This window comes from Catharus ustulatus, chromosome 15, assembly GCF_009819885.2.
Source record: "Catharus ustulatus isolate bCatUst1 chromosome 15, bCatUst1.pri.v2, whole genome shotgun sequence".
Taxonomy (NCBI): Eukaryota; Metazoa; Chordata; class Aves; order Passeriformes; family Turdidae; genus Catharus; species Catharus ustulatus.
In genome coordinates, this window is record NC_046235.1 from 2,715,942 (window position 1) to 2,740,216 (window position 24,275).

The following is a 24,275-nucleotide window of genomic DNA, read 5'->3' on the forward strand; positions in this document are numbered from 1 at the left end:
ATTAGTTTAACTCTAAAATCAACATTATAACACAAATGCTTTCAGCCATCAGAATCATGATATTCTCATGACATAGCAGTGTATCTAAATTAATTACAAGAAAGAATAAGAAACATGGAAGAGTTTCAGGAAGAGGTGAAAACATCAGCCAAAAATACCATAAATATCTAAAGAGCCAGGTTTTGGTATCCACCACTTCCAGCAGAAGAGAAATCAGACAGCTTCCCAAAGCCACAGGTGTGACCCAAGAGCATAAAGTCCCGCCAGCTTCAGAAGTGTCACTGACTCTCCTTGGGAAATCCAACTTCCTTTGAGCACTCCTTTAAACATTTTGGTTCTTAAACTCAGAGTGGCAATGAAGTTGCATGCAGTGACATGAAAAACCTCTTCAGCTAAGATTCTGAATCAAAGACCCATATTTTCTGTAAAGCTACTTCCATGTTCTTTCCATTAGGAGGAAAACCCACTGTTACCTTGGATGATGCTTAGAGATTTTGGGACATTTAAAGTATAATTCCAGATCCCAATAAAAAAAAAAGAAAAAAAAAGAAAAAAAAAAGAGAAAAAAGGCAAGTATAACTTCAAACCATGGCAAATATGACATTTTCACCTAATACTGCACTTGTACTACTTAGAGAGGAATCTTTAGCTTGGCATAATCAGCTCCACTCCCCCACAGCTTCATGCCCTCTCCTCTCAAGAGCCTACAATGACTCATTTTTTGCCCAAATACGCCTTTAGCAATGCTACCAGAACTAGTGGCATGGGAAAAAAAAACCCCACAAAATAGCACAGCTTGGGATTTGCACGCCATCCTCAGAGCTGCTCAAAGCAATTGGAAAGCATTTTGTGCATTACTGGGTAAGTTCCCCTCAAGTTAGAAATCTACTAAAGACAATAGCTATGAATTTATAGTTAACTAAGACAGACCCATGAAGTTCCTACATGAATTTGTTGCGCTTGTCCAAGGATGTGGTGAAAAATGCTGTCTGTTAAAGCTGGGAGTCCCAACAGGCGCTGGCCCTTGAAGGTAAACCCGTGCTCCTTGTATGTTTGCTGAAAAGCCTGTCAAAGGACCTGAAGAAGAAGTTGTAGAGCTGTTGGATGGATCTAGAGAGGGTAAGCCTGAAATAAACATAAATTTGATTAAATATCTCTCTTTGGGAACCTGCTTCAAACACCAGAGAAAGCTGGTGCTCCAAATATAATTAAAGCATCTCATCACCTTTGGGGGCATCTGCACATGGTAAGGTCATTTTACAGGTGCACGATTCTCCCTTAGAAACCACAGAGGCATCTCTGGTTTGGCCTCAAGTTTTAACAAAAACAGCCATCCCTTTGGCCACTGCAAGAAAATGATCTTAGCAGGGAGGGCAGAGCAGGAAAAGCTGGGAGTGGCCACAGTCTTTGCTTACAAAAAGCCACACAAATCCAACAGGGATCCAGGGCTGTGTGAAAGTCCCAGGGGAATCCAGCACCAGGGAAGCCGTTCTCTGCAGGATGGGCTTTGCCATCCCAGAGGTACCTTCATGTAGAGATCAGAGCACACTGTGGCCACAGAGACAGGGCTGGTGTGGCACAGCACCACTGGGGAGGGGGCTGCTTCCTCCAGGGACGTGTGAGAGGAAGAGAGATGGAGAAAGAGTCCAAAGTCCCACAAAAATTACTAGCAAGGGTGAATTACAGCTTTTTTTTTTTTTTTAATAAGCCAAAGCTTTTAAGTACTTTTCCAAAATGTTGTAAAAGCTCTTATCACACGTTATTACCTGAAAGCAGAAATGGGCATGGCATGGTTCACCTGAGTTTAGGGTTTAGTTTCAAGGGCCTATTAAACAAGATTAGTTTCAAAACCATTTAAACATTTCAAAATGACCACAACCAGGACCAGCCTATGTTGCTGCAGAGTGAGGTTGAAGGTTACATGTACACACACCCCACCACAAACAGCAGTGCTGCCAGGCAGTATCAGGCCAGAAACTAGAGGGGCACCTTTCAGTGCCTGGATAGCTCCTGAAAGCCAGGTCTTTTCAACCTGATTTACTCCCTCCAGAAGTGCCAGATCCAACCTGCTCACATGGACAGAAATGATTTGTTGGAGTTGAAGGAGGTGCTTTTCTCACTAGCCCAAAGGTTAAAAAGAGAAATCTCTCTTATACCAAGGAGAAACACATCCCCCTGCTGCTGGAACATGGGGTGCTCAGCCAAGGGACCTCCCAGCATGGGAGGACATTGCTGGGTTTGTCACAGCACAAACTCCACGGCTCTGAGGAGGATGCCGGTGCCTGTGGCTGCAGTGTGGTTGAGCTGAGTTTGTCTGGAGTTGCAGCCTGGCTCCAGCTTGGAGCTCAAGCAGCCCAGGGCCCTCCCTGGGCATCTGCTGAGGAGCCACTGACTGGCACTGGCCACTCCTCTAGTCACAAACCTGGCAGCCAAAAGGCCCCTGTGGGGACCAATTCCAGCACTCACCAAAACACAACCTGCCAGCTGGCTGGCCACCCCACAAGGTCTGCCCCAGACAGAAGGGTACAGAGCCCATGGGTGCTGCTGGGGTCCCAGACAGACAACAAGGCAGGGATTGTGACAAAAGATGGCTCAGGAGGCTGATGGGTACACAGCTTTTGGATATACAGATTGTAAAGTGCAATGACTGGACAGTCAAGGCCACTTCAGCACAGCTGGATGTGCTCCATGGGCTGAAGGGAGCACAACAGTCAGAGATGCACAAATCCAGAATCAGGTCACAAAGAACATTTCTTAACATTATCTTGGCTTTCATAAAGGTGGATGAAAACCTTCACTCCATATTAAAAATGGCTATTCTGAACAGCACCCCCCAAAACCTGACTGCAATAATGAGCTTCCTATTTGTGTACTTACCAACAAAATCAGGTTTTCTAATACTAAAATCTCCTGCAATACCATAATCTGCACTTAGTTGGGCTATGAACTCAAACTCCTCATTGTGCTCTGAATGCCTGAGCTTTTGAGAGGAGTGTATTGATCTCACACAAACTCTGCTCAAAATTCAATTTATCAAAGACCCCAGGCAGATGTTGGTTACTGAAATGTTACCTGCACCTCCAGAGAAAGAGCCACAACACTTGGTCACTCTGTATGAAACAGAGTCCAACCATTTCATGCAGTTCCATACTCATGTGCTGCTTCCTAAGCTGGCATATTTCAAGTTTTAATAAGCAAGTCTCAAACTCCTTAAAATACAGAGGACAGAAGTAACAAATAGATTTCTTTTGGTCTTCTCCACAGTCTCCTCTCATGGCTGGGCTAAGCCTGCCTCAACTGTAAACTGCCAGGAAAAGAGACCTAAAAATGTGAGACAAATAGGCCTTTTCCAGAATGGATCCACAGCCAGTGAGATCTGCAGAAATATCTGTGAACCAGGGAAAACTCAAGCTGCAGCTGAGCTCACCCATAACCAGGAAAAGCAGACTACCTGAACTCAACCCTGAGGTGAAAACTTGTTAAGAAAAAGCTGGTTTAGTGCACAAACTATATTAAATCTTCACCAAATAAGTTTAGAGGTGTCCTTTAGAAATTTGCCATGGGCCAACAGTGCAAGAAAGGCACAAAATGCAAACCTCTGCTCCCTCAGGTGTAGTCACAGCTGAGATCAGAGGATGGGTGTCCACCTCCTCTGAGGCCATTACCAACCCCTCTGAGCACACACAATTGTCAGGCCAGGCCCTGGCTGCTCTCTGTCCATTGTGCTGCTGTTGGCCAGAGCATGAGCAGTGACCAGCCCTTCTCCCCTCCTCTCAAAACCTCATGAATCCTGTCACCAAGCCCTGTGGAAACAGCCATGGAAGTCCCCATCCTGCCAGCCTCAGGCAAGGTCCATTCCCCTAGGAAAAGGTGAATGAGAGGGGTGGACAGACCCTACTTAGCTCTGAGGGAAGGCAACAGAGAAGACCTCAGCCTACTGTGCTCACCCCTTTCCTCTCTAGCACACCTTCCAAACATCCTCAAGCTCCCTTAACCCCCCTACTCCTGGGATATCTAGATTCTGGAACAGAAGTGATCAAAAGCAGGATGAAGGAAAATGACATTAAATGAATCAACTAAGGACCTGACTAATCACCTCCTGCCAGACACAATTTTAGCAGCACACTACCTATTTGCAATTTTTCTTCACTTTGCAATATCCTAATCAAATCCTAACTCAGGAAAATGAGCTTCAGTTGAGAATTTCACACATATCTCCCCCAAAGTCAAGTGTGTGAGTTTTCCTTGGCTATCTACCTAACCTTTCTAAGGGCAGAAACAGATTTACAGTTTTTTAAATACTTACAGTCCCTTAAGAATATATAAAGTAGAAATAGAAGAAATTTTCTCCGATTACAAACAGATGATCTTAACATAAGGGAACAACAAAATACTTTGCTGCTGTGGAAGTCCCAGCCACCCATGTTTGCACATGCAGGATGCCATTGTCAGGGAAATCAGATCCCATTTGCCACAAGTTTCCTTTCCCAGGAATTATTTCAGCAACAGCCAAACCCAGTTTAGAGCAGAGGAAAAGCTGAGCCATTGTCAAGTGGTTCTGGATCCTGTTGGGGGTCTGGCAGCTCTTTATTAACAATCTCTGATGAACAAGGTCCAGTTATTTCATCTTACCCACCTAGTTCTGCTTACTACACTGAAGCTGGATGTGGCACAGAGTTCTAGGTGTGCCCTCTGCTTTGCAGAGCTCTGCAGCCCAAATTTAACAATTGAGAAAACCACAGTCATAGCAAACACCCCAGTTTTGTGGTTAAAGCCAGAGAGAAGTGTTCAGGTTTGCAAAAGTCCTGCACATTTGTCAAGCAACTGAGAGGAAAGGGAATGCTGAAGATCTTTTCCTTACCATCACATCTTCCAAATGCTCCCTTCTCCTTTAATCTGAAAGTCAAGCTACTTGACTTGTCCCAGCCCAGCATTTGAGTCCTGAAGCTTTAGCCCAAACACACCACACACACTGTGTGGGCAAGGATGACTCCAGTGCAAGGCTCTCCAACACCCAGCTCCAGGGCACCCCACAGCCACCATGGCAAGGACAAAGGAGTGGCATAGAATAGATCTCTTGAGGGTCCCTTCCAACCAAATGGGTGCACTTGTTTTCTGCAACATAATTTGAACTCTGAGAAGATAAAAGTCCTGCAGGCAGGGCACAGCACGGGCAGGGAGCTCAATGTCAGTGTTCCTAACACATTTGAAACAAATCCAGATGTGCTAGTACTGCTACACTGAACTTCTGAACAAAACACCCCATGCAGTAGCACACCAGTAAGTTCTACAAAGCAAGCTTAGTAAAATCCCAGAGCCAAAAGGCACAGAGAGTTTACCCTCACCAAGTCAACATACAACATGGAGCACCTGCATGCAGTCACTGCTGCGGCTGGAACCTCCAGGAGTCCTCAGGTTTGGTGTCACCCCACACTGTGCTCCATTCCAACACAAACCCTAAAATCAATGCTACACTACAAGCAGGTGGGAGCATTCCTGTCTCACACAGAGGACAAGCAATGCAACATCTGCAATATTCCCCAACACCTAACAGCCTAGAGGAGCTGAAGAAAAAAAAATCATCCATATTTTAAAGAGCACTTAGGAAAAACAGGCCACTCTCATTACAAAAGCAGTCTCCAACTGTGATTGTAGACTACTTCTCCGTCAGTATGATGATCAAAGTGCAATGGCTGAAAGAATAATTTTGTCCAGAACATGACCTCGATGACTTACCTACAGGACTAGTTGAAACCCGTTGGGAAGGTGGCCTGAAACCAGGAGCCTTGGAGTTGTCGGGATGGACGTTTTCCACATGTCCTAGCACAGAGTTATTCAGAAAGGTAGACTGAACAGTGAAAGATGGGTCAGCTGCTGCTCGGGTAGAGAGTGGACAGTCTCCCCATGCTTGGTTAGCTGGCACCTGGTTGCTATCAAAAAGACTACTAAAGTGATTGAAGAGCGTTGCTGGCCCAAAGGCAGGAGGCAATGATTTGTTTGCTGGGTTAATGTGCATCTGAGAACCGTTCATAACGTTCATGGCTGACGAAAGCTGCACTGCAGCAGGTGGACCTTGAGAAGGTGTTAAAGGAACTTGATTCGTAACAAAAATAGACTGAGGATCTTGATGGAGGTTTGCATTTGGTACCACTGAATAGAAAGAACCTCTGGACTGCATCCTGTGAGTAACTCGAGGTGCTGGTACAGCTACTTGAGGTAAGTTACTGTTGTCCTGATTATCTGCAACAACTGACCTGGGCGACGCTAAGCTTAAAGGAGCAGTTTCTGAGCTGGATGAAAAAGGCATCGACATGGAAGGGCTGATGTCAGACATGCTGGTTGGCAGAATTTCATCTTGGGCGCTGCTGAGCGGTGCGGGACTGCTCGCCGGGCGCGTCTCGGTGCCCCCTGAGCTGCTGCTGGCTGACACACTGCAACTGCTGGCGGTTGAAGCTGGCGGGCACACGCTCGTGGGCGGCTGCTCGGGGGCGGGCACCTTCTCCTTGGCTGCGGAGACGGCCGAGAACGAGTCTGCTTTCAGGGCAGAATGCTGCGTTTGCGGAGCAGGAGGCGGCAGAAACGCTGCGGGCACTTGCCCGTTGTTTGTGGGGGCGGAGGAAGCTGAGGGCAGAGTGCTACAGGTGCTGGTCACAGTTGAGATGGCTGTGGCTGCAGCACTCGTCTTGGGGACGCACGTAGCAAAGAGCTGCTTCCTGACCGAGGAGGGAGTCCGGTTACTGGTCACGCACAGAGGCTGGCTGGAAGCAGCTACAGACGAGGCTGTGACGGGACAGCTGGACGTAGCTAACCCAGGAGACTCGGTCTGCAGAACGCTGCCGTTCTGGTTACCCACACGACTCGAACTGTTATGCTTTGGAGAGCTGTTCGTGCTGCCAGGGTTAACTGGTCTCACTGGGAATGGTCCCCAAGTGTTTGGTGAAGGTGAAAAGGTTCCTCCGAATTGGGCCATAGGTAAGCGAGGGTGCCGGATCTGTTGCATAGTTTGGGCAGCCAGCAAGGCAAAATGAGGGTGAGAATAAGCGAGAGGAAGAGACACCGGAAAAGATGAGCGCACGTTCGCTGGGACATTCTTGTTTAATTTGTTAGGAGGCTGGAAAGTCGATAGTGTTGATGACTGCGACGTGACCAGGGGCGGTGCTCCCAGAGGAAACGAGTTCTTGTTGGAAGCAGTCGCAGTGCTGACTCCAGATGAAAAGTTTGCGTGGATTGACTTGCTACTCGAAGCAGGTGTTCTTATGTGAGTTTTAGGAATCAAGTCTTCCAGTTCCTTGGCAGGATCTTGAATAAGGGCATTGATGAGTTGCACTGCGTATCGCGTGGACTCTGTACCTCCCCTAGATTAAACACAAACAGATTTATCTTTCGCAAAAGGAAACCCACTTTGCGCAACGTTCCGGAGCTTCAATCTCACACTGATCTCTCAGTCTACTGCAAGTTTACTGCAGTAAGTTATTTCTCGGCTTCTGTGTATTTTAAGGATTATCTTTGAAGCTGTCAGCATATCTTGGCAGCAGGAATGTATGTTCTATTCTAGAACAAAGAAGTTAAATAGACTCTGCCTTACAAAGCAAACAAACTTTTCAATAAATGACACTGTGGGCTAACTCAAGACTTTCATTTTGAGATACTGTACCTTATAGTGATCATTCTCTCTCCATTCTTATCTTTTTGCTTATCCACATCAATGTGGGCACCAGTGACATCTTGAATTGCTGTGATGTTGCACCCACCTCTTCCCATTATTCTAGATACCACAGAAGCTGGGACTGATAATTTCTTTGACCTGTATCACAAAGATCAGAAAGCTGTGAAATGCATTCGAACTTCAAAGACAGACAAAACCCCTCTGCTGTCTGACAATGGCTGAAGTAATTTTCTTAAGGGCATTAAGTGGTTTTCTGCTGACCCCTTCTTCACCCTTTGGAGCCTCTCTCAAAGTACCCCACTCAAATTACTCATCATCCTCAGTGCCTGACAAGGACTCTCCAGCAACATTTACTCCACCACTATTGTAACACAGATATGTGAGCTTTAAAGTACTTCAGAACCCTTCCGGATTTTATCTTATCTTGGGTACCTCTCCAAAGTGACACAAATCCTTATCAACCTGATTTTATACAAGCAGCTCTCTTTCAAATGTAAAAGCCCATGGCTTAACTACTTTGACTGTTTATAGCAAGAAGAAGGTGGCTTTCCAGTGTTTTCCCAGTGATCAGCTTTGTACCACCACCCACATCCACAACGTTTTAGCATCCACCTCTTTCAGATGTCAAGATCTGGAAGTGCAGCATCACCAATAAACAGTGGTGGGTGAAAGCAGGTGAAGGTGTGCAGTGCTGTGATTTGGGGAGCTGCTGGAAGCCCCTGTCATGGCAGCCTGGACTTGCAGAAGCAGGCTCACTGTCAGGCCACAATGCTGTCACCAGTCAGTCAGTTTAGGGTTTTCCTGATTCCCATGGTGGGTCAGAGCAAGCACACACTGCTGGGAAGTGTGTGAACACAAGCTCTGCTTGCACACAGACCCCAGCTGAGGTCTCTGGGCCACCACAGTCCCAGACTTCAGGGTGTGTTGGAGCTCTTGCACCCATAAGCTGCTTTCAGGTGTGCTACTGATGTGCACTGGCTTGATGCTGAACAATCAGAGGGGATTCCAAGGGGCTTCAGAAATGACAGCAGCCACAGGTCCCCACCACTCTGTGGAAAGGCTGCCAGCTTCACCTAGCTATTCCAGTCTTGGAAACTTGTAAGAAACTGGATCCTCAGGGAACTGTTTGTCACTTAACAGGACTTAGAGGAAACCTGTTTAATTTTAAACATCTAAACACATGGAAATGTTCTAAAGCAACACTCACATTGCCAGGCTGTTATTTCTGTCCCCCATTCCTGCCACGACAGCAAACTACAACCCTTCCCATCCCCAGAACCCCCAGTGCATGCACCCAGCTCTGTCTCAAGGCTGTTTCATGCTTTGGGTTTTCTTCCCCAGCTCCACTTCCAAGGCTCCCCTTTCAAGACAGACTTCACAGCTACTCCCTCCCCAAACCAGAGCTTCATCATCACCTAAGTTTCAAGAACACTTGTACAGCTCACAGAGCTCCTGACTGCACCTTGGTCTGCTTCCACCCCAGCCCACTGGGGAGCTCTGGCAAAAACTCAAGGAGGCATTTCTCTTCCAGGAGAGCCCACCCTAGTGCCCAGTCCCCTTCCACCCATCATCCATAGCCATTTCCCTCCCTCCATCCCTCCCCTCCCAAGGCTGATGGTTTTGACCTAGAGAAGTGCCCCAAAAATACCTTTTTGCTCCGGAACAGCAGCGCCCTCCTCTCTGCAGCTGAAATTGCTCAATTGGTGTTGGCTGCAGAGTGTTGCTTGGGGGAGGGTCTTTCAAAACTCTGCCCACTTGCCTGTCAGGGGCAGAAGGGATGCTTGCATTGGTTACTTTGATAGACATCCCTTCTAGCTGGGGGTCACTCACAGGGAGAGGGAAGAAGAATTCTTGTTGAGATCAGGAGAGGCTTTAGCAGAGGGAGCTCCTGGCACTGCACCCACACATCTACAGTCACCAACAATGATCTTTGGCAGGACATGCTGCCATCAGTCAGGGCACAGCAAACACCACACAGAACACTCAATGGAATGTTCCTTATGGCATTCCTTAGGAAAGAGGATAGGGCAGGTTCTGGATGCACTTCTAGAACACTGCCAAGGCCAACACAAGAGCAGACAACACCCATGTGAACATTTAGGCTGATTCAAAGAGTTGAGATTCAGAAATCCCAGCAGAGCAGGAGCAGCCCCAGGTCAGAGGGGGGTCAGGGCTGTCTGGGGGGTTCCTGCCTGCACCACTCCCCAAGTGGGGGCCAGGCTGCCACCACACACCCAACAAGGTCACTGTGGAGAGCCCCATTGGTGACCACATCAAAAGGCAGAGACCAAACCAACTCTAAGAGTTCAAACACATGAATTTTCGTATTAAACTGTCTTTTTAACCTTTATTAAGAACACTCTGTGGCTTCCACTAATCCAAATGCACTAAGCTCCCTGGACAATTATGTTCTTTGCACATAGCCTAAAATTCTCCAAAATGAGCACATCTAGTCATTGTCACTGCGGAACACAAAAGCAGGAGGCTTTCCTAAGTGCACCCAGAGCATCTGACTCTGGTATGTTCCTGCTGTATTCCTTTTTGATAAAGAACAGAAAAAGCAAAGCCAGATCATTCTAGTTCCAAGCAGCAGACAACATAAAGGTTACAGAAGAGGTACTGGGGTGTTAATGGTCATACAGTAAAACCCAGTACATTTTCAAAGGAAAAGATTGCTTTACTTTAGACTTTAAATCTCACTGTATCTCTAAGCACTCACTGTCAGGTAACGCAATTTTCCACTGAGTGATCAAGGTCACCATCCAGTGATCAAGGTCACTTCAAAATATAATGAATTTTGGCCTTCAAGTGGTCATTTGCCTCTCCTCTACTCACATCCATTCTGCCTTTAGTTCATGGGCAATCATCTGTAGGGATTTTCACTGCCCGCTGCACCCTTCCCCTTTTATCTTGTCCCCACATCCTTTACTGTACTAAAGTCACAGGTTTGCTTTATTTTCTCATGCCAAATACAATGTTTATGTCATGTTCATTAAATTAGTGAGAAGTTACTACAATAGGGCTGCAGTTGGTTTTCCCAGCACTGCAGGAGAAAGTGGGATAGATTTTCCTATAAGTTAATTCTTCAGATATGTAATCTTGATGGACATTCTGTATTTAAGAATAATTTACAAGCTAAAAAGCTCACAGACAGTTTTAAAACACAGTGATAAAATCTTTACCTTCTAACCACTTCTTTCCAGCCTTCTTCTCTTTTCTGGCCTCTTTTTGGACTGGTCAGATTCAGCTTTACATTAGGAGAGCTCAGAGGCAGGGAAACAGCCTTATAAGTAGTCGACAAAGAATTCGAATGACCTTCACCATCAAGTCTGGGAACAGAAATGTGCTGGTTACAAATTGCAGAATAAAATGTATCTCAGCATACAGTTTATATTCCTTCAGCTTAAAACCAGTAGCATGAAGTGTTTCCAGAAGAACCACCTCTGACAAGGAATCAGAAGGATGCATTGTGAACTGCACAGGACCCCAAGGCTCTTGCAGCAAACCTTGGATGAAAGGTCCAAGGCAGAAACAATCTATGTTTGAAGAACAGAACAGAGACAAACTCCAATTTTTAACACTCCTAATGGGAGCCCACAAGGGTTGATGAATTCACTCATTCTGCCTCTAACTTGAATCTGGGGAAAAATAGGAAAAAGAAAAATATCCTCTCTCCCCACTTCCAGACAAGGGTTCCAATCAGTCTGACAACAGCCCTGTCTCAGTGCCCTTCCTGATGTCACAATGTCTGTGTTCTTGTTGAAGCTGCCCTCTGTCAGCCCAGTGTTCTGCAGATCAACCTCCCTTAGTGCAGAAAATGGAGAGAACAAAACTATGGGGGATCAGACTTGCATTACTTAGATGTAAAAACAAAGACTACAGACCCATATGGGATCTAAGCTTTCTCGTTCAGACCAATGACCTCTTCAGAAAGTGCTGTTGTAAAAGTTATCAGCACAGTCCCAGGTAATTGCATGACCTTTTGAACCATTCATGTGGCCCCTGTACATTCCCTGAGTTCTGACTCTCACCTCTGGCTTGACAAGGTTATATCAAACTGGCCATCAACCTGGCAGGTGAAATGCTCAGAGTCATCAACTTCTTCTCTCCTTAAAAGAAAGAGATTGCAAGTCAAACAAACTAATGATGAAACCATAAAACAATCAAGAGGTAACAAAACCACCTCTGTACATGGGTAAGGACAGCATATTCACTTTAAGATCTATTATACAAAGCTGACAGTGCAACATGGATGGTTAAAAAGTGCAAAGAGAAGGCCATTTTGCTCAAGTACTATTAAAAACTAGCCAACAATGCCAAAAAATCTGGTTCTTACAAGATTTTAAAGAGGTTTTGTTCAACAAAACCTTAACAGAGCTATAGAAATAAAGCAGCCTCAGTCTCTCTAGGCTCTGGGAATGATGTAGAGCTTAGGCTACAGAAAATTGACACAGGCAGAGGTGGAACCTTGTGAAGTAGCAGGGAAGGAAGTCTCACCTGGTTGGTGTTTTGGAAGCAGAGGTGCTGTTTTTTTCTTCCTGAGAGGGGATGAGCAGTGAGGCGTAGCGCCGCTCTGAGGAGTTCGTGTCCATTGTGAAGTTCAGCTCTTGGCTTTTCCCTCCACTGCTGCTTTCACTATTGCAATCTGTGCTATCCAAGTTATCTGAATCACTGTTCCCACTTGCACCACCACCTCTTGGCTCTCCATTTATTTTGTTTTTATCTGCTTTTTGCTGTGCTAGAGATATATGCTGATCTGGCAAAATTATCTGCATATTCTGAGGAGTCTCTTTTGTTTTATTCTTCTTATTTTTTCTATTTGTGCTGGGGGTAGTCACCACATTAGCTCTCTTCTTCCCAAAGGCATTTGTGAAGGTAGTTGAAGTTGCAGAAATTCCAATTGTAGTTGTAGTAGTTGCACTTGGAGGCTCTATGGGAACTTCTTGCTCCACTGAAAGAAAAGCAGTTTATGTACAATCAGAATCCACAAACAGAGAAATCAGTGCCCTCACTGAATACACTACAGCTGGAGTTATGCTCCTTGCTGAGCTGTCAATTCAGCTGTAAATCCTCCAAGAGTAAAAGACTTTTGTGAAAAAAGGAGGGGGTGAAAAACTGAGAAAAGTTTTGCCATGCAACAGTGTCAATACCAGAGACTAGCTTTCAAACAGATTCCTTTACCTTGATGGTTAAAGGTGGCACCCCACAACTGCATTGTTCATAAAAACATTTATTCTTTACCTTCATCATCGTTTTCTTCTTCATCATCATCTTCTTGTAGTTCCAGAGTTTCCTTAGGTTTGTTTTCTTCATCTTCTTCTTGTTTTCTTTTTTGTTCCTCTTTCTTCTTCTTTCTCTTTTCCTTTCTTTTCTCCCTTTTGGCTGCAAGAGCTTGTTTTCTGCTCTCCTCTCTTGACTATGTAGGAGAAAAGAATCCAAATTTAAACATTTGCACACAGACTAAATTATACTTATAATTCAGATCTTCCCTAGAAATCTGTGGGGAAGAAGAAAGGAGGGAGCACAATGAACTAGAACGACTTTGGCACATAATGAATTATTACACAGAACCTGGAGAGATCTTATGCAACAACAGGACTAGCTGGTCTCAAAACTTCTAAGGAATGATAACAAAGTAATAATTAAAACAGAAGCACTAAAAAAAAAAATACAGTTTTACTGGAAGATCTTTCCCTCTCAGTCCTTTCTCAAACATTTAGTAAGCTCAGTGATATTTTTGGTGTGATCTTTGATTCAAAAGTCAGTACTCAATGGCTCTAGTTTTAACTTTTTCTTAAATATATGAAATCAGTCATCTGCTGCACTGTTTGTGCACAGCAACTAGTGTGTGCTTAACAAGTCCACAACCTGGAAAATTCAATAAACTAATGTGGAACTTGTGTAAGAAGCTCCATTAAGAGAGCCCACTCAAGAGTGTGTTACTCCAGAACAATTTGCAGTATTGTCAGTAGAGGGGAAGGGGATTTTCTCCACTATCTGCTCAACTCCAAGTCCATAAAATGCTTATGGACCATGATTTACACCCATAGAAACAAACCATGAGACTAGAGACCTCCCTTACTCACACATCCTCTGTGCTGAGGTGATCCCAGAGAGCTACTGCCTAAGGAACTATTGGTAAGTCCAAGCTTTCCTAAAAAGGACAATGGAGTGCCTGAAGCAGAAATCACTTCTAATTTGCCACTCTCACTTGTATGATAGATAAGGGGAAGGAACACAGACACAGTCACAGCATGAAACTGCCCCAAGAAGCACCAAATGCAGCCTAAAGATTCCCACACAGTTCAAACACTGTCACATGACAGCAATTATCTACTCACTTTTTCCAGGTCTAGCTCCTTCAGCAGTATAGTTGCATTTTTATTGGCTTCTGCAGCCTGCTGGTCTTTAGCTTTCACAATTGTCTCCACACACTGGTGACACTTTTTCAACAGGTCCTGAAATGCAAACTTGCCTTATTACTACCTTAATAAACAACAACTGAGGAGTGAGGCTTGCTCCACAAACACGAGATTAGCTTCCCTGTATTCAGAAGCACGCAAACTATTTCACAGAATGGGATCTAATGCTGGTTTACTTTTTAAATGCTGTATTAAAAAGTAGACAGGCATAAATCTCCAAATCAGATGGATGTGAGCAAACATTACATTCAGTTTTTGAACACTTCAGAATTTCCCATGGATATTTTCTCTCCCCAAGCCCAGCTCACCTTGTCCGTGATGGTCGCTATGTAGCGCATGCACTCAATGTCTGAAGGAAACTGGTTCACTTCTTTCACCAGGAACTGAACTACTTTCACATGCCCCTAGAACACCAAAGAAAATTCTTATCTTTTGTATGCTAGTGTCAACATTCATCATCAAAACACAAGTTTGGTATCTCTTAGGTCAATGTAAAACACTGAAAATAAGCAGGAACATTCCTGGTGTTTGGGAAGAAGGGCAGTTCCTGCTTGCTCAGTGCTGACAGCACAGGTGGCAAAGACAAGCTCTTCCACAAGTTATTTTTTATTTTAAAATACAAGGACCAGAGGCAGATTTTCATGGTTTTAGTAACAATCAAGACACAAGACAACTCTGATCCTCAGACACAATTTGTCACCCAACCCCCTCTCCTGCCACCCACCCCATGGAGCTGAGTTAGATTGTTCAGTTCCAGCCTAAGTCAGATGAGGAAACTGAGCCACCTGAATGCTCTCCTGGCATTCCTCTGCTCCCAGGGACACTGTGCAACCACACAAAGCACCCAAATGTTGCTTCTGAAGTTATGTGAAAGCAATGCAGTGTCACAACAGGGGCAAGTTCAGCACTTTTGTTTGTCAAAAAAGCAGCACATTTATTTGTTATTTTGTTAAAGGTAAAGCAGCTACAGTTAATCAATAAATTCCTCTGCTTATGCTCCTTGCATCCAACACCACAGCTAATGAAACCATCCCAAAGCAATGCTCTTCCTGCCAAGAAGAGGCAGGGGGTGACAGAAGAGCTGACTACACAGTGTCCCATCACAATAGATTAGGAATAGAATGAGAGAAGCACAAAGGAATCAGGACAGTTTATTGCAGACTGGTATTGTGCTCATCTCCAAAGCAGGATTGAAATGAGCAGCAGAGACTGCAGAAATGTGGAAATCTCAAACAGTCTAAGCTTTTGGAATGGATAAAAGCCAATATCATTTATGGAACCAAGTTTTTCAGCTCTCAAAAACTGGATCTTTGTGAAGTACAGTAATTATGACTTTGAAGCAGGTATTTTATCAAAGCAGTGATTTTGCCACGTTGTATTTGATTCTTCCAAAACCAAGCATTCAGACTCAAGACGAAACGAGAGGCACTGTTTTGAAAACATTAAAAAGTTGGTGTCCTACCTTGCGAAATGCTGACATAAGAGGGGTGATTTTCCTGTTATCTGCAGCATCCACATCTGCCCCTGCTTGCACAAGCAGCTGCACCACGTCGTAGTGCCCCCCGTTGGCGGCCAGCCACAGCGGGGTGTTTCCTTTCTTGTTGCGAACATCAATGTGTGCCCCTCTGAAAGCACAAACCCAGCATGGCATGGGTAAAGGTGGAAATCAGAGAGCAAGATCACAAAATACCAGAGTACAACTGGATATAGAACTTTAGTAACTGAAATACAGGGGCAAGATGAGAAATTCTGTCTCTGAATTTTGCTGTTTCATCTTCAGGGTAGTGACAAAGGGAATATTTAAACTTCCCTGACGGAAACGAACACTCATTTTGTCTCATCTACTGCACCAGAGATATGCAACCTTTAAATTATCAGTGTGGTGACTACCCACAGGACAAAGCAGTCCCTTGAGATCTGAGCAGCACACTGGGTATGCTTGAAAAGCTCAGAGTTACTTCCAGGCTTTGCCCCCCAAGGGCCAGTGAGGAAATGATCACGGGGGAGTTGCTGGATTCGTACACAAACAAGCTGTCCAAGCCAGACACTGTCTGCCTGCCTCTGGTCCCAGCTGCCTGCTTTGCTTAATTAACACTGCAATAGTGAGATATTCCAGGATAACACTCAAGAGTAGGGGACAGATTTAACATCCTATTTTCAGTGCTTTCCATTCCCTCTGCTCTCAGGTGCATGAGGTAATGTGAACACGAGCAGCCTTGCCACAGAGGAATACATAACCACTGTGTCACTAATCATTAGTCATAACTGCTTTGGGTTGGAAGGGACCTGAAAGCTCATCCCTGTGCCATGGGCAGGGAAGCCACCCACGAGATCAGGTTACTCAGAGCCCCACCCCCTCTGGCCTCAAGCACTTAATGAGAAGAAATGATTTACCGATTAATGAGGAGCTCGCAGAACTTGTAGTGACCCTTATCAGCTGCAATTGTTAGAGCTGTATCTCTTGAGGAAGGCACAGGTGGGGCATTCACATCTGCTCCTTTATCAAGGAGAACCCTTCCAACCTCTGCATAGCCTCCTGAAGCTGCTTCCATCAGAGGTGTGAGACCAGTCTGTGCAAAGAGAACGAGTTACTCTGTGAAATCTGCCCAATAGACTTCAGATAAGACATAAATGATTCCTACAAAGGCAAATCAGATTTTTATTTAGCTGCTTATATTTAGTTTAGGAGCCTAACTTCAAGCAGTCTCTTCCTCAAAAATGACCCCAAAAACCCAGCCAAAAAAAACCCCAACAACAAAACAAAACACCCACACACAAACCAACCAAACAAAACCAACCCAAAACCCAAACACTCTTGGGCTTTGATTTATACAAACCCAAGCAAACTGTTGACTAAGCACCACCAGATACCTGTCTCAACAGCAAATGCAAAGTTTATAACAAGATCTCTACAACAGAGGTTAGAACAGATTCAAATGAAGACACAAGTGTTTCTACAAAAATACTCAGAAACTGGCTTTATAGCTTTTCTCTAGCCTCCCTTGGCACTGAGACTGATCTGGGCCCAACTTAGTTGCCAGGTCAGACTGTTAAAAAAACTTACACCAGCTGCTAACATGCCCAACTGACCATTTGAGAGCTGGCTTTTATCCATATCCCCTTTTCTCCAGCCACAGTCATTCCAGAAGCAGGCGGGGTAGACAGACACAGCAATTATTTCAGCAGCCTTAGGAGTTACCAAAAATTCCTTTGTGCTGGGGAAATCAGTCTGGCTGTCTACACAAGCTTTAAGCTTGCTTTATGGCAGGAGACACAAAGCTGTCCCAGAGCACCAAAGGATGGGACCTGTGGAGCATTTCAGAGGCACAGAAGGTCACAGTACTGAAGCCACGGGTTCTACAGCAACGTAAAAGCTTTACAAAGTTTGACTGCACTACTTTGGTTGTAGACAAGAAGTCTGTTCTAAATGAGAATCACAAGCAACACTATTCTCTTCCTGCCTAGACTTCACTTGCATGTAAAAAATATATCTGTTACTGAGTATCATGTCAAGTTTAAACCTGAAAAAGTCTGGACAAGAGTCAATCTAAATTTCACTATAAACTCTGAAGGACCAGTCAGCTTTTCCCTAATGCAAAAAATACATCATCACTGATGCTTTTTTTATTTTATTTAAAAGAAACCACACTCATTTCAGAACATTTAAGTGCTCTGATGTAATAACTCCTGTGAGCCCAGAGAGGCTCAAAGTTACAGGAAAATTTGAAGAAACTTGATGACTCAGAGGCAATAAGTCATAAGGAAAGGCAAGTCCCCCACTTACCTTTGCCCTGTGCTCCACATTGGCCTTCCTGTCCAGCAGCAGGCTGACCACCTCTGCCCGGCCCTGGAAGCAGGCCAGGGTCAGGGCTGTGTTGCGGTTGGTCTCGATTTGGGCGTTAATATCTGAGCCCATATCCAGCAGCAGCTTCACGGCAGGGACGTGGCCATTCATGGCAGCCAACATCAGAGGAGAAATCCCCAGCTTGCTGCCAGTCCTAAGGGAAAGAAACAGTGCCCACAGCTGAAGAAAAGCTCTGGGAAATGTAAGGGTATCCAAGAGCAGCAAAATGTTTTGTTAGAAGTCAGAAAGGAACATATAATCTACACAAAATATAAAATAGCATATACATAAAATAGCAGCATTTTTAATTGATTAGGAGAAAGCACCAGAGAAACTACATGCAATAGAGAATTGCAATTTATAAACAAGGAAAATACATTTCAGCTGTTAGACATTTCTGATGGCCAAAGCAGACACAAACCTTAAGCTACATCTGAATTTTTCAAAGAAAAGCTTGTTTCCAGCACAGCTGCAGCTTGAACTTTCCCTAGTTAAGAGTACTCTTGCTCTATCTAGTGTTAGAATATATGTTAATTTTCTTAAAATGAATAGAGAGCAGGTTTAAGAGACACTGCTGTGTAAATTTGTTCTTCTGCCTGAAAAAGATATCTTCAAACACCCAGAGCTGCCCCAAGCATTTGGCTTCCCTGACACGGTTCTATTGCAAATAGCTTGACTTCCACGCCTCAGAATGGTGGAAATGGGAAAGAATAGGTTTGCAAACTATAATCCCTTAAAATTTAGGTATAAATCAGATGAAGTTTGTGATAGTAAAGGATTTAAAAAACACGAACATAGAAGATGTCATCAGTGTAAAAAGACCTGCAAGGAGGTCTGAAAACACCTGAGATTCCAATCTGTGCATGAGGATGGAGCCAACAGGGAGTGCCTGTGCCACACTGCAGCTCAGCTGGTCACACAGTACATTACCTGGAATTAATTTCTGCCCCAGCATTGAGAAGAATCTTGATGATGTTAACATAGCCACCAGATGCAGCAAGGCTTAACGGCGTGTAATCAGACACATTCCTGTGTTCTTTATTTGCTCCCCGGGCCAACAGCAAATCCACAACCTGAAAAGACAGGACAAGCATTAACAGACATGTTCATGTGGAGGCCTTTGCTACTATCCAGGGAGTGAGAGGATGTCCTCACAAACTTTCCAAAGTGCTACCAGTTTCCTTTGTCAACAGACAGGATTCCATAGGAAAATCTCCACCCTCTTCTGCTTGACCTTTCCCTATCTCTGTCCAGCCCCCACAGCCCATGACCCCAGCAGCTGAGCACTTGGCTGCCAGAAAGATTGTTTTACCTAAATAAAACTTCAAGGCTTTAAAGTGAAGTTCTTCCTGGGAATCCTAAGTTGGAAAACAATAAATCTACCCTACTCCCATAATTGCTCACAATGTTTGAGCATCTCTTTCAGAAAACCTCATCTCACAACTTGAATGCAAATGATATTTCAGCCAAGTCTGACCATATGTATTATATGAACTTTCAAAAAAAAAAAAAGTGGCAAAGATCAGAGTGACTGATGTTAAAGAAACCTGGATGAGGAAGGACTCCTCCATCAGAAGTTGCTTAAGAGACATAAAAGGGGAGAAAATGAAAACATTTTTGTGATGTCCTGTACTTAAGTGGGCCTCAATTTACTATTAATATAAGCTAGGTAATTCTCAAACAAGCAGAAAAAAAGGCTCTCTTGCTAAGCCAGAAACATAAGAGGTAGATTCTGGCATAAAGAAAAAAATAAAGAGGAAGAACAGAAGACTTCATTTGTTCAATACATAATGCTACTCCTACAGGCTATGCTGATCTTGCTTTTTTTATGAGAAGCACTTTTACTGTTAAAGACCTGCAACTCAAAAGTAGAATGGAAACTTTCCAATTTTGGCCAACTATTTTAATCCTTATATGAATGTACTACAAGAGTTCTTGGCCATCTTCATGACATCTTCTAAGGTGCTATGCACATGACTGGAATGGGAAGGATTTCACAAATCTTATTTGGACAACACCACACACACACACAAAAATCTGACTGAGCTCTGAAACATCCTTAAAAGACAGGTACAATGTGTTCTGCATTGCATCTGCACTTATCATTGTCACTAAAGCCACTACTGCCCACATAAAATCCCAGTTTCTCTCCCTGTGTGCCTGTACCAGCTGTTTCAGGTTTGAGAACAGGGAAGATGGGCAAGGGAAGTGCTCAGTGAATAAAGTTACTGAATAAATATCTGCCTCACTCACAGAAGTACTTTCCATGTGAGGATACACTGACTGAAGAAAGACCACAAGTTATCACAAGTGACCATGAGCACTAATTAACCAAACTGGGATAGGCAGGGGAGAGAAGGAAAAAGGCTTAAATTTCTTCTTCCTTTCTTAGAAGAGATAAAAACCTTAAATTAGCTACACTGAAACACGAAAAAAAAACCTTCCAGAAAAAAATCAGATGTATCAACAACAGTAGAAACCCAACACTGTACAAAAATCCCCCTAAGTGCAAGTGAGAAGTGAAGGTTCTGAGGACATTCTGTACCTCCTGGCGTCCCCCGGAGCATGCCAAGGACAGCGGCGTATCCTTCGTGCGCTCCGACTGCGCCTCTATATCCCCGCCTTTGTCCAGAAGGATTTCCACAACACCAACATGTCCAGCAGTTGCAGCCAGAATCAAAGGTGTGAAACCTAGTAAGAGGAGATTGCAGTAAAAAGCAACCTTGAGTATCTCAGAAGTATAGTTAAGGAGCAGAAATGCACAAATGGGTTGATTGACAATGACTTCTGTTGATCACATCTTTTCCTCACACTGGAGGTTTCCTGCCAGATGCCATAATCTCAGAGCCTTTCCCAACCCTCTTCTGACCCTGTCACATCAAGGCTGAGATTCCAGCCAAAGGCTGTTCAAAAGGAATTCAAACAATGCTCGCAGTGATCAGTTTGGATTAAGTTCTGATCACCTCCTCTCCTTGGAGAAGTCACAGCTTTCTGTGTAATTACTGTTAAATTAAGCTCCAATGAGCAACCACATCTGCCCTGAATGTGTTGCTGACTGCCAGTGGTTAATGTGAGCTTCACACAGTGTAGTGGTTTAGCTCTCTCAGCTCTGTAAGATGTGAGATTTTGCTGAACTCTGTTTCTGAGAACAATGATACCCAACCTGACAATTGCCAGCACTCAGCCCTGACAGCCAAGACTGGCTGGTTACCCCCATCAGCTCCTCCATCCAGCTTGCTGAGCTCATTTGTAGAGGGTGAGTAAGGACAGAAGTGCCTCACATTTCACAAATCTGCTTAAGATCCCACTCAGGTGCAGACAGCAGCTCACTGGCTGTGTATGACCAATGTTACTACACGCAAGAATGCAGCTCCCATTTTGTTTCAAGGTGCAGTTCAGTGTTATTTCACTCACCCTTCTTGTCTCTGTGCTCAATATTGGCACCACGGGCGATCAGCACAGACACGAGCTCCTCGTGCCCCCCCGCGCACGCCAGGGTCAGCGCGGTGTCGTGATTGCTTTCGGTCTGCAGAAAGATTAAAAAAAATGTTCAGAAATAAAACCAACTTTAATGTTTCTACAACACTACTAGATTTTTTTTCAGCTACCCTCAAGTACTCACATGTGCATCGATGTCCACTGATGGGTACATGGGGAGCACAGACTGGGGGGGCACACTGCTGGCAGCCTGTGGGCACGGCTCAGGCGTTGGGGACTCCGTAGTGTGTGAGGAGCTGGTGGAGCCACTGGGCACTCTGCTATTCACAGCTGAAAATGAACACCAGGTTATTCATCCACTCTTAGGAATGTCCTGTTTGATATGAAAAATATTAAGTTCCATAAAAGTGTAACGGTCTAATAGCAAAACAGTAACGGGGAAACAAATTGGATGTTCCTAAAAACAAAAAGCAGCTTTGAGGCAGTTACACAGTGTAAGCATCGTCTCCAAACTGTGATAAAGTTAGAAAATAATTTTATGAATTAGTCTGTATGCATTACAAGTGTGAATTATGAAGGTGATTAGTTATCCTTTCCTAATTGTAACTGTCACTGTTAAAGAGAGTTCAAACATATGCTCAGTTTAAGCAGGCAAATTATTTATCACTAACACACAAACCTAATGTTCAAAAATACACTCTTATTCTGCAATCCCAAATTTTTTCACATAAAGGTTAGTGCACACTTAGGCTCCAGAGAAAGTTTTCAGAGCAAGATGACTGACAGCAACTCACACTATTAATCATGTCTCAGAGTTAAACCAACCCAGGAAAAGTAGAAGGGAAGCAGACAGGAGGGGGCAGTCAACAAAAATAAGAAAGCTGAAAACTGTCTGTGCTCCCTAAAATTTATTCTGATTGATGCCCAGTCTGTAAAAGATGTCATCCTGAAGATCCAGCATTGCTCAGGGACACAAGGAATGCACTTTATCTTCTTTTTTTTAATATATATAACAAGCAAAAAATTAATAATTGAGAATCATATTTTTTTCACCTAGTTTTAAATCAACAAGCAGAGAAATCTTCCTGGACATCCACTGCAGGGCCAGGACTCCTGCCAGGCTCTGTAACCTGATGAGAGTCCAAGTGGAGCCTGGATCTCTGTAATCAGCTGGGATTAGCTCCAGGAAGGTGGAACACACCTACACACTGACTCTGTGTGCTTTACCTCAGTAATCCCTGCTGATAGAGCAGCTGGATCTGACAAGAATTGTCACTGCTGGATTGCCAAATGTCTCTATTGTGTGGCCTCATCAGCTGGAACATATGGTGAGCTTTAGTTATTCCAAAACACAGCATTTAGCAGCATTCCTGAAGAAGCAACTCAAGGAAAACACTAACAGCTACAGGTAAGAACCAAGTAGCAGCACTTTGCTTTTGTCCAAGTGTAAAGGGAAGATGAAAGATGAACTCAAACCTGGGTATGACTGAGAGAAAAAAATTTTGCAAACCAGCTCAACCTTCCTCATTCCACTGACAGATTACACACCAGCAATTACTCACAGGAAAATGGTGTAGATGGAAAAGTCACAGAAAAAGCCCCAACATGACCATTAACACCACTAATTCAGCCTATAGAGCTGCCAGTGCCTGACAAAGGAAACATAGACTGAAGCAGGGCAGGATGGGTCATTTCCACTGGCTTCTGGAAACATGGCAGGGGGTTCACTGGAATTTGGGGAGGTTCCATTTTCAGCTGTATTTTTTAAGCAAACACTTCTTGGTGCACAGGCAAAACCAGCACTACCACATTTAAGCAATGAAGTATCAGACCTGAATTCCTGCTACAACCTTCATGAGCAAACCAGATCTGTATGCAAAGTTCCAAATACAAAAGCTCACTATGGATTATCACTTACAGCAGCAAAAGAGCATTAATTCATATAACATGATTGTTTTCTTGCTTAATGCACTGAAGTGCAAGATAATAACTGGATTTCTACAGATTACTCCTTCCAAAATACAGACACCATATCACCCTGCTGAGGACTTATGTTAAATCAAGCTGGTCCTTCCTAGTGGAAGATACTGGCTCCATTTTTTCAGCTACACATAAAACCACATGCATGTGCTGTGCATGCAGAGCAGGGTGTGCAGAGGAACTCCAGATTAAGGGTCTTAAAGTAATTAAAGTAATATATTCAGTGTTGCTGTCACAGGTTCCACAAATTCTCTGTATTTCACAACCATGACTGAAAATATTGAAGTATTTCTTGCATACTTTAGATTTTCATCATGTTTGAAACATATGAGTGTGCACTAAGCACTTCATGTGCACAGTAATAATATTAAACATGAGAGAGAACACCAAAGGCAGTAGAAATGAAGATAAACCCTGCACTAATATCCTGAAATCTGATTTAAAATAAAATCTAACAAATATTCCTACAACACCCACCAATTAATCATCCCCTGTATAACTGTTGAGTTTACAAAATGGCAGGAATTTAAAAAATGCTGGGTTTTTTTCCCCTCAGTGTAGTTGGCAAGCTGGACCCATGGAGCAGCAGCATAATTTGCAGTCTGTGGAGCAGAAAAAGCCTGAGAACTTCTGCCTCCAGTTTCATGGGGATGATTTATCTCAGCTTTAGTTACACAGCAAAATTCAGATTTCAAACTAGAAAATGACCTTACAGCATGGCATTAACATCTGTGGTACCACAGCTTAGCAGTGAAAGCAGCACTGACACTGCTTGTCCTGGACTCCAGGGAAATACCAATTTTGGGACAGAGGTTTTAGATGTGTCCATAGACTTCATTATTCAAAAGACTTCCTTATAGAAAAAAAAATAAATGATCCTACACATGACAAAATCCAGGTTTCTCATGGCCTGTGAAGGGTTTAG

The 24,275-nt window shown here is 44.0% G+C and overlaps 1 protein-coding gene across 11 annotated transcripts in view; it reads right to left on the reverse strand.

The window, feature by feature from the left end:
- Nucleotides 1-24,275, reverse strand: part of LOC117003322 (ankyrin repeat and KH domain-containing protein 1) — a 100,920-nt gene that overhangs the window by 6,498 nt on the left and 70,147 nt on the right. For 5 of the 11 annotated variants that reach the window (XM_033073186.2, XM_033073185.2, XM_033073183.2 and 2 more), the window contains exons 16-31: nucleotides 21,555-21,700; nucleotides 21,347-21,458; nucleotides 20,478-20,623; nucleotides 18,863-19,005; nucleotides 17,873-18,086; nucleotides 16,483-16,658; nucleotides 15,551-15,713; nucleotides 14,397-14,492; nucleotides 14,008-14,124; nucleotides 12,908-13,082; nucleotides 12,164-12,617; nucleotides 10,849-10,995; nucleotides 9,315-9,425; nucleotides 7,655-7,804; nucleotides 5,737-7,355; nucleotides 946-1,125 (exon numbers count right to left, since the gene is read on the reverse strand). In XM_033073186.2, coding sequence (XP_032929077.1) covers nucleotides 946-1,125; nucleotides 5,737-7,355; nucleotides 7,655-7,804; nucleotides 9,315-9,425; nucleotides 10,849-10,995; nucleotides 12,164-12,617; nucleotides 12,908-13,082; nucleotides 14,008-14,124; nucleotides 14,397-14,492; nucleotides 15,551-15,713; nucleotides 16,483-16,658; nucleotides 17,873-18,086; nucleotides 18,863-19,005; nucleotides 20,478-20,623; nucleotides 21,347-21,458; nucleotides 21,555-21,700 — 4,149 coding nt within the window. Of the gene's footprint in view, nucleotides 1-930; nucleotides 1,126-5,736; nucleotides 7,356-7,654; nucleotides 7,805-9,314; nucleotides 9,426-10,848; nucleotides 10,996-12,163; nucleotides 12,618-12,907; nucleotides 13,083-14,007; nucleotides 14,125-14,396; nucleotides 14,493-15,550; nucleotides 15,714-16,482; nucleotides 16,659-17,872; nucleotides 18,087-18,862; nucleotides 19,006-20,477; nucleotides 20,624-21,346; nucleotides 21,459-21,554; nucleotides 21,701-24,275 lie in introns of all 11 variants that reach the window. The other 6 variants (XM_033073190.2, XM_033073189.2, XM_033073188.2 and 3 more) reach the window with 3 other exon arrangements.